The 10,465-nt window shown below is 45.8% G+C and overlaps 1 protein-coding gene across 1 annotated transcript in view; it reads right to left on the minus strand.

Annotated features, from left to right (window-relative positions):
• Window positions 1-3,283, minus strand: part of SWAP70 (switching B cell complex subunit SWAP70) — a 184,729-nt gene extending 181,446 nt beyond the window's left edge. The window contains exon 1 of the mRNA XM_030200994.1: window positions 3,152-3,283. Coding sequence (XP_030056854.1) covers window positions 3,152-3,247 — 96 coding nt within the window. The 5' untranslated portion in view covers window positions 3,248-3,283. The remainder of the gene's footprint in view (window positions 1-3,151) is intronic.
• Window positions 3,284-10,465: the final 7,182 nt, after the last annotated feature.

The following is a 10,465-nucleotide window of genomic DNA, read 5'->3' on the forward strand; positions in this document are numbered from 1 at the left end:
TGTTTTACATTTGTTAAAATTCTGTTTGCGTGTGATTTCATAACAAATCTAAAAATATCAGGGAACTAAAGCACTGATTGAAGTCAGATGCCTATGTGGGCATCATACACAGCAAGTATAGCTTTAAATGGCCAATTCATCCCCAATGATCAGTGACCAGAGCGCCAAAGATTGGCTTGCTGGCTGCGGCAAACCCTAGTTTTTTCCCTTATATGGTGTGAAGCCCCGCCCAGCACATCCCAGGATACACTGGGCTGGGCATCGCCATTTTGCAGGCGGCGCCAAAGGAAGAGGAGGGAGGCCACCTCCCTCCTCCAACCCAAGGTAGGGGGGTGGTGGAATTGACAGTGGCCCACTGGGCCTTCTTGCCAATGCTGGAAAAGGTTAGGGGTGATCTCCAGCCCCCCCTTGAACCTGCGTTTTGGGGGGGGTCCAGAGGACTGGAGGTCCATCCTCCTGTTGCTGGAGGGGGAGGAAGTCATCAGTTGGGGTTGTCGGTTCCTGCGGGGGCGTTGCTTCATTGGGGGAATGGGGGCCTGTTAGCATGCTGGACAGGGCTCCATTCCTCCCCAATGGTCTGTAAATGCTAACACCAGCTCCGAGCTGGTATAGGATTGCTGCGCCAGCAAGCCAATCTTTGGCGTGCTGGTCTCTGATCATTGGGGGATGAATAGGTTTAGCATGCATTTGCATGCTACAGTGCTAAGAGCCCTGTTTTGCATGCTAGTTGCAATTCAAAGACCACGAGCACGTTGTTTCACATGCGCGAGGGCTCTGATCATAGGGCGGTAGCAAACGAAGGTGCTAGTAATGGCGCCAACAGCCTCTAGTGCCTGTGTTTGCTTCTGATCATCGGCCCAGAAACTTAGGAGCAGTGTCTCGAAATGGGATTTTCTGCATGATGAACTTCATTCCTAAGCCAGGGTATGTGAAATATGATCTCAGTTTGCCATGTATAAGGTCTCCAGTTCTATCTCAGTCTTCCCTACACTGACAGCTGATGCAGAAAACCACATCTTAGAGTCGTGTGCTGATGGCTGAGTGCATAACGTCTAATGAAAATATAATGTGAAAGTTTTATTCTCCAACGTAGTAAACTGATGGCATGCAAATTACTGCCATGTTAAAAAGTATACTCTGTCTGTCAGAGAAACAGCAAACTTTGAAGTGAAGACATTAAAAAAAAAAAAAAAGTCTGCCACTACATCATGTGTCACCTCCACCCCCAAATAAATATCCCAATCCCCCATCCCAGAAAGACCCCATGCCCTAAATATATCCCTGGTAGACTAGTGGAAGAGGAAATAGGAACAATGCTCACTCACTCTTACTTTGGCAGTACTTGACCCTCACACAGTGAATCCTTGGACTACCACATGGTCAGTTTGCAAAATAACTACTACTTATCATTTCTATAGCGCTACTAGATGTAGCTACTTTCCCTTCTCTGGTAGTCTGAGGCAGTCATGGAGGGTCCACTAGACTACACTTCAAACTAGCTTTGGATACTTCAGATATTACTCACATACTGGGGTGTCAAGGGGTTTACCTGGGGGGGGAAGGGAGGTATTTGGAACAAAAAGAAGAAACAGGCATTACAGATGATCAAACTTATGCTGCCTCCCAGGTGATATTAAAGCTCCTGCCTTGTGCTCATCAGACTTAAAGTTTTCCACATACGTCTCTGCAACAGGCCAAATAGCTAATAGCATTATTAACATTCAATTTAATATACTGTGTGTGTGACAAGTGTCTCACGTGCAGATTAACACAGTTATCTTATGTGATAAACACCTCTCTTCATACCCATAAAATTGGGCATAGACATCACGTTAACCCACCACAGAGGCAGTATGTCAAATCCATGACTCTTTTTGGGACTGGGTATACTACAACAGCGCCAGGGAAGAAAGGATGAGGGAATCCATAGGTAAAACCTTGTGTTCTGATTCATGGACCACAATTACATAGCAGCCCTGGAATGGCACAGCAATAGGTAGACTGGGGAGAATTTTTTTTTTTTTTTTTTTTTTGGGGGGGGGGGGGGTTATAAACGTGTGCGTTTCAGCTAGTTACAAATGAAAGCTCAAGGGGCTAGATCTCATCTTGATTCCTACTGAGCTAGAAGTCTAAAGTGCAGGTTGCAAGCACTCCAGGGACAGGAAAATAACTACTGTATCTGAGCCAAAAAGCATACTAGCCATATTCAGATAAATAGAAATAAAAGGAGCAGGTGGAAACTGATAGACGTTAATAACAAACAAAAAGGCAGTCTCAGCAGAGCCAAGAAACCAGCCAATTAATATCCAAAGCATCTGACTGCTAATCATTACTCCCCTGATACTATTTAAGAATAATTTACCATCACTGCTGGTTTTACATTGCATTTTCCTTTCAGAGCAATTCATTCACTTATGAGGAGCACAGGCTCTGTCTGAGGAAGTACAGTGCAGTATACACTATTCAGCATGCCATCATTCAGAATCATAAACAGAAGTTTATTTTAAAAAAAAGGATGTCCATACTTTAGCTGAAAGGCTGAATTATGACTTATAAGTGGATGTAATTTTGGCAACTGAGTCAGCTGTTAAGTCGGTGTAAAAGAGAAATGCAAAAACTGATGATCTGGCAAGAAACCTATTGACACAAAAACCCACTTTACCTCTCAAAGGTTTCCGAGAACTGATCTCACTGTCACATTAAAATGAGCAGCTCAAGATCAATTTCTGCAGTTTGAGAACAATCACAAGTTATCAGAACAACGGAAAAAAAGAAATGTAGTGTAGCCCTACTCAGCAGCCCCTAACCTGAGAAGTCCCGTACCCCCACCCTCTACCAATGGGTTAACCACAGACACATTACATATACACTTACTGCAAAAACAGGGACAACTGAGAGAGGGAAGGAAAAAACAAACACCCATCTATTTAAAAAACGATCTTTCGCAGCTATCAGCGAAGACATGCACTTTACAACAATCTCCAGTGTGAGCTACTACTAACACGGTCCAAAAAGCAACTGGCAATTAAGGCCAGAGGCCAGATTTTTTAGCTCTCAGCAGAACTCCCCTGCCCTAGTACTGGTGTAGACCCTGAGGCGGAGCCCCCTCTCCCGGTCCCCAGCTCAGCCATGGGCTGGGGAAACGCCTTACTTTGAGCTGGGACTTGGAAACCTTGCCGCTTTTGTCCACGTCCAGCGCGGTGAAGGCGTACCAGATGGGCTTCAGCAGTTCCTCTTTTAGAGCCATATCCCCAGCACCAACTCTCCCGTCCGCTCTGCTCCAGCGTCCCGCTAACTGATTTAGCAACTTTCCTGCGACCGCCGGACTCCTCCTGATCATATGACCGTCACACTGCCCGCAGCCAATGAGCTGGAGGGGGCGGGAGCAGGAGGCGTTCGGTGATAAGGGAGCTGCTGTTACTTTATTGCAGACTGGAAGGAGGTAGAACTTGTCGCTGACTCGAAACGAATTGTACAGTATTTCTGGAGGTGCCAAGTCCTGGGGGTAAGGAGGGCAGTGCAGACTATGGGCTCTGCAGTATTTTCCATTTCCCCTTATAACTGTTTTCATTTCTACTTGTCGAAGAATCCCGGTCCTCCGGGCATAGGAGCCAACTTTTCAGAGTTTATGGGGATGCTACTAAGCCTAATGGAAATAACCCTTCCCTGGACACATACAAAGAATTCTCTCAATATTGGGGATGCTCAAGCACCCACAGCAGGGGCGTAGCCAGACACCCAATTTTGGGAGGGCCTGGGCCCAAGATGGGTGGGCAAAAGAAATCCGCCCTGTCCCACAAGTGAATTGGTCTCTCCCTCTCTGGCTTGCATGCCATATGGTCTCTCAAACATTCCCCCTCCCCCGCATACTTTTTAAGTAGCAGATTTTCACGCAGCGAGCAGCAACTAATACACACTGCTCGTGTTGGCCCCACAGCCTTCCCTCTGATGCAACTTCCTGTTTCTGCATAAGTGGGAATACATCAGAGGGAAGGCTGTGGGGCCGGTGCAAGCAGTATGCATCAGTTGCTGCAGGCGAAGATCTGCTATTTACAAGGTATGCAAGAGGGCAGTGGCGGCTGACACCAAGGGCGTATCGCCGATGCGCCCCGCCCCCCCCGGGTGCAGCGCCCCCCCCCCAGCGAAAAAAAAACCCCGATCCAATGGCAAACCCCCCCCCCCAGGTGCACACCACTTGGGGGGGGGGGGCCACGCGCCTGCCAGCTCTTCGTTTGCATGCTCCCTCTGCCCCGGAACAGGAAGTAACCTGTTCCGGGGCAGAGGGAGCATGAAAATGAAGAGCCCACAGGCGCGCGACACCCCCCAGCGGCGTGCACCCGGGGTGGACCGCCCCCACTACCCCCCCCCCTTGGTACGCCACTGCAAGAGGGACAGTTGTTGGGAGTTTTTTGGCTGGTGGAGCTTGGGAATCCCTGCCAGCCACATCATAGGTGTGCTGATACTAGCTACTAGGTGGGCCTGAGCCCAAAGTGGGTGGGCCTGGGCCCACCCTTGGCTATGCCACTGCCACAAAGACATCTCCCTGGTGTACCTTACAGGCATGCGCCAGCGTCTTATCGCTGAGCAGGAGTGCTTGTGGATGGTTGAGTTCCTATCCGTCCTGTATCCATGAATGGTGTATATTTAGCAATTGTGAGTAAATCTAAATGTAATTTGGGAGTTTTTGAAAGAGGGATAGGTTTACACTACTGATGATCACCATTGTGTCAAATCATTTAGGAACCCGACTCCTGATGACGCTTAATAGCGAAACGCAGACTGTGTAGGTCTGGGGTGTTCCAGTTAAATGGATGGATTGATCACACATTTAGTTGAGAACTTGATAAATTGTGTATGCTATTCGACTGAGAATCCATGAGCAACAGACCTTTTAAGGTGTGAGTAACTGAATAGGTTGGATTTCAACCAAGAACATGTGGGATGACCACTGGGATTTCAATCTGTCACACCATTACAGAATTGGAGGTTACATGTGAAGGAGTACCTATTTGGAACTATAAAGACTTTTTATCAGTGTTACACAATTTGATTCAAGTGGTGCATTGCGGATTGGGCAGTACTTTTGATATATATTTTTTTTGATTACGGGCATGGAGGGTAGTTAGTGAGTATTTGTATTAGTCGATCTGTGTCGGCCTGCTGTTTTTCACTCAGCAGGCTCTATGCTTTAATTCCGTTCTCCTGAGGATGCCAGTAGGCGAAACGTGGAGCCATGTTGAGAGTGTGAAAAGAGAAATGTGGAAAACACTTGTTATGATCTATTATCACCTTGCACTTTTTCACCACAAAAAAGAAAATAAGAAAAAATTGAATCACGAATTGAGTTGACGTATAGAGCTGCAGCGCATCTACCCGGACGGCACCCAGCACTCCCAAGCTAAGTACCAGCAAATTATTTAAGACATTGGACTATGATTAGTAATATTTCAGTAGGGAGGGAGGGCATGCAGTGCTGTGATGCGGAGATTGGCTAGTATCAGCTAGTATCAGCACACCTATGATGTGGCTGGCAGGGATTCCCAAGCCCCATCAGCCAAAAAACTCCCAACAACTGTCCCTCTTGCATACCTTGTAAATAACAGATCTTCGCCTGCAGCGAGCAGCAACTGATGCATACTGCTTGCACTGGCCCCACAGCCTTCCCTCTGATGTATTCCCGCTTATGATGAAACAGGAAGTTGCTAGCTGCTCTATAGCTTAACTCAAGCACCCAGTTCTGAGCACTGTTCAATTATCACACTGTTAGCTATATAGCTTACCACCATGCACATTGGGTTTCTTAAGGTATGATTGGTTAAGATATCCAATAGGTTTCTGTTTTCCAGTTAAAATTTAATGCCAAGAAGTGTAGAGTGATGCACTTCGGGTGCGGAAACCCAAAAGAGAGATACCGGAAAGGAGGGGAGAGATTAGTAAGCTCGACTCAGGAGAGAGACCTTGGAGTGTTGGTGTCGGAGGATCTGAAGGTGAAGAAACAATGTTACAAGGCGACGGCCGTGGCCAGAAGGATGCTAGGCTTCGTAGAGAGGGGCATAACCAGCAGAAGAAAGGAGGTGTTGATGCCCCTCTACAAGTCGTTGGTGAAGCCCCACTTGGAATATTGTGTTCAGTTTTGGAGGCCTTGCTAAAGATGTAAAAAGACTGGAAGCAGTGCAAAGAAAAGCTATGAAAATGGTATGGGATTTGCGTTGCAAACCGTACGAGGAGAGACTTGCTGACCTGAACATGTATACCTGGAGGAAAGGAGAAACAGGGGTGACATGATACAGACGTTCAAATATTTGAAAGGTATTAATCCGCAAACTAACCTTTTCCGGAAATGGGAAGGCGGTAGAACTAGAGGACATGAATTGAGGTTGAAGGGGGGCAGACTCAGGACTAATGTCAGGAAGTATTTTTTCATGGAGAGGGTGGTGGATAATTGAAATGCCCTCCCGCGGGAGGTGATGGATATGAAAATAGTAATGGAATTCAAACGTGTGGGATGAACACAAAGGAATCCTGTTTAGAAGGAATGGCTCCGTGGAATCTTAGTGGAGATTGGGTGGCGATGCCGGAAATTGGAAACAAAACAGGAGCTGAGCAGACTTCTACAGTCTACGCCCTGATCGTGACTGAATAGATAGGGCTGGAGTGTAAGTTTTAAGGGTAGACTTCTAGGGTCTGTGCCCTGAGAAAGGCAAGGACAAATCAAACTCGGGTATACATATAAAGTATCACATACCATGTAAAATGAGTTTATCTTGTTGGGCAGACTGGATGGACCGTACAGGTCTTTATCTGCCGTCATTTACTATGTTACTATTGTGGATTAAAACTGGTTAAAAGATAGAAACAGAGAGTAGGGTTAAATGATCAGTATTCTCAAGGTCACGGGATGCCATGCTGAGAAGCAGGACATGGGAGAGTGGAGCTCCCGGGCCCCGACCGAGCACCGACCCTTAACAGCTGTACAAATCCGATTAATCAGATCCAACTCAGCAAAGGTTGGTGAGAGTGGAGGACGGCTATCAGCGGGAGCGATTTGAGCTTCAATGGCGTCTAAATCATTGCGTAAACAAGGAGATAAGGCTAAGATGTCAGAACCCCACAAAATGGCGGAGGTGGAAGGAGGAGGCCCGCTTTCAGTGAGCTCCGTGTGGGTAGGAGAATAGTAATAGAAGTAACCCAAGCATTAAATTTGTCTTTAGACCAAAGTTTCAAAGGATCACTGTCACAGACAAGTTGGAAATGCTGGATGGTAAAATGGAGGCTCTAAAAGGCGAGTTTACAATGGAAGATCGAGTACATCAAATAAATACAGAAAAAGAAACATTACATTCGAAGGTAACAGAACTGCAAAACAAGATTGATGATATCGAAAATAGGTCTCGGAGAGGGAACTTACGGTTAGTGGGTCTACCATTGAATTGCGGACTTTTTTGGAAGAATGTCTCACTAACACACTTCAGTTACACTCAACAGCCAGCCCGCTCAGAATTGAAAGAACGCACAGACTGGGGCCTAAGCGACAAGGAGAAGTAAGGCCGAGAATAGTCATCTTTAAGTTGCTAAACTACGTGCATAAAATGGAGATCCTGAGAGCGATTAGGACAAAGGGCCCATTGAAGTACGAAAATAAATCGGTGTTATGTTTTCAGGACTTTTCGGTGAAAGTTTCGCAGCTCAGAAGAGCGTACTCACAAATTTGTTCGACTTTACATCAGAGGCAAGTGCAATTTGCCTTATTATATCCAGCGCTGCTTAAGATCTTCTCTGATGGAAAGCTACATTTTTTGATATGCCTGAAGCAGCGCATGGATTCCTGAACCAACAAGAAACCGCCTGATGGGCTACACCAAAGTGCACCAAATAGAAAGAAGGAATGGATTGTACTTGAGAACTCCATTTCCTTGGCAAAATAGTCTAATACAATGGGAAAAACTTGCAATAAAAGGAGAGAGATATATACCACGACTCTGATTCCCTTTTACTATGGGAGGATGCCCGACTCAGAAAGATAAAGACAAAACAATGTAAAGAAGATTCATGACGGGATAGCCCTCCAGATAGATTCAAACTTGGATGATAAGGATAAACCTGCTTAATAAGACAGCTCACTGACCATTAGGTAAAACAGCTGGAAGGATAAGCTATTCGGCTGTAGGGCTGAAGTTTTGGCTTGTTTTGATTTATTATCACCTACCCCGAAGCCTGATGAACTAGGCAAACTGTTATGTTGGACAAAAGCGATTTCATAGCCTAAACTATATATGTAACAACACGATTAACGCAGGTTTGACTGTAGAACACAACATAGTATAAAAGTGTTTGAGGGGGGGGGGGGGTGTATTATAACCTGTTAAATATAAATGAGATAGTTTGATGCTGGGGAATAAAGAACCCCAATGATATATGGTAAGACTTGGGCGAGTCTAAGGAATATATAAAGAACTCAGGTGGGACTCCCCCATTTCCTCTTCCCCCTCCCCCCATCCCTTTTTTTCTTCTCCTTCTCTATCAACGATGGTACGAGATTGCAATGTCTGGTTTTATCGGGAGAGGGGGAAGGGTTGGATGGTTAAAAGTTGCATGTTATGGTTGTTGAATTGGGTATAAGCTACAAAGTAATAGAGTGTACATAAATAAGCCAGAGAGACAACTATGTTCTAGAAGAGGACAGGGTCATACGTTAACAAGATTATCGGAGGCAGAGAATGAAAAGGACAATTGTATGATATGGGGTGGGTTGCTCTAGAGAGGGGGGAGGGGTTCACACTCTCGCAGTGACCTAAAGGGCTCCTGTTCGACACAGACATGCTGTGTTGGAGCAACCTCAGGAGAGTTGGGTAAGGACTTAAAGGATGGAAGGGGAAGATTAAAAAGAGGAATTAGCAGGGGTGGAGGGATTTGGAGGGTTCAGGGAAGGGGGGATGTTGGATAAGGGTGGGGAGGGAAGATTTCGACTCTGGGCATTTGGAACGGTAATGGGGATGCAAAGGTTCTGGGTGGAGCGATTAGATCCTGTAGGAAACTGGAGACATGGGGGGGGGGGTTGAAGGCTGGGTCGACTCCTCCTTTACAGAAGAGATGGAGTTTTGACTACGGGAGAAATCAAGGAGATAGAGATGAGATCGCTTAGATTAGTTTCCTGGAATGTGAATGGGATAACTTCCCCGATTAAGGGGCCAAAAAGTTTACAGATTTTAAATCAGCAGAAGGCGGAAATAGTATTTTTACAGGAGACACACTTATCTTCAGTTGAACATGCTAAATTTAAGAAATGGTGGGTGGGACATTTGCTAGAAGCCCCTGCAAACAATCGTAAAGCTGGAGTGGTAATAATATTTAGGAAGACACTAGATGTAAAAGTACAGGGCTGCTGGCGGGGAAAGAATGGCAGATATGTGATAGCTAAAGTAATGATTAATCATTAATCCTAATACATACCATCACAATTTTTTAAAGTCGCTGATCCACACCATAACCAAGACTGAGGATGTCCCGGTGATTTGGGGAGGAGATCTGAATATAGTTCATGACCCCAGTTTAGACACCTCGAAGGGTCAAAGGGCAGAAAAAGGGGTGGGCTCACGTGGCATTCCTTTGCTTTGTACGGCCCTCGACTTGGTGGATATATGGAGACTTCTACATCCAGAGGACAGAGATTACACACACCTGTCGAGGGCCCACTCAAGACAGTCTAGTATTGACTATTGGCTGCTGTCTAGGAACCTTTTTTCAATGGTTCAAGAAGCGGGTATAGGACCTTATGGGGTCTCAGACCACGCATATGTTTGGTGGACTCTTAGGCTGCCCACAGGAGGTGGTCAGGGGTTTAGTTGGCAATTCCCCTCTTATTTAATGATGGATAATGAATTTAGGAAACAAATAGCGCAACATTGGGTGGATTATCAATTGAATAATGCTGCACACTGAGCAGATCCGATATTATTTTGGGAGACAGCTAAGGCAATTCTTAGAGGGGTCATTATAGCATATACGAGCAATAAAAGAAAGGCGAAAGATAAAGCTATAATTAGGTTAGGCCAACAAGTAGGAGAGGCTCGCAGGAAGTGGGGGCGAACACCAACGCCACAGCATAAAGAAAATCTATTGACGCTGCAGGCGTCCCTGAATAGTTTATTGCACTCCTGAGTAATTAAATCCATGCAATACTACAAATATCAGTTATACCTTCATCGTAATAAACAAGGGAAAATGTTGGCAGGATTGGTACGGCAGGAACGCCAAAAGATATTACAAATTTGTAACAAGGGTGAATTGATGAGGTCTGATGAGGACATAGTAGATGACAGCAGAAAAAGACCTGCACGGTCCATCCATTCTGCCCAACAAGATAACTCATATGTGCCACATTTTGTGTATACCTTACCTTGATTTGTACCTGTCTTTTTCAGGGCACAGACCGTATAAGTCTGCCCAGCACTATCCCCGCCCCCCA

Source organism: Microcaecilia unicolor, chromosome 4, assembly GCF_901765095.1.
Source record: "Microcaecilia unicolor chromosome 4, aMicUni1.1, whole genome shotgun sequence".
NCBI classification, from domain to species: domain Eukaryota; kingdom Metazoa; phylum Chordata; class Amphibia; order Gymnophiona; family Siphonopidae; genus Microcaecilia; species Microcaecilia unicolor.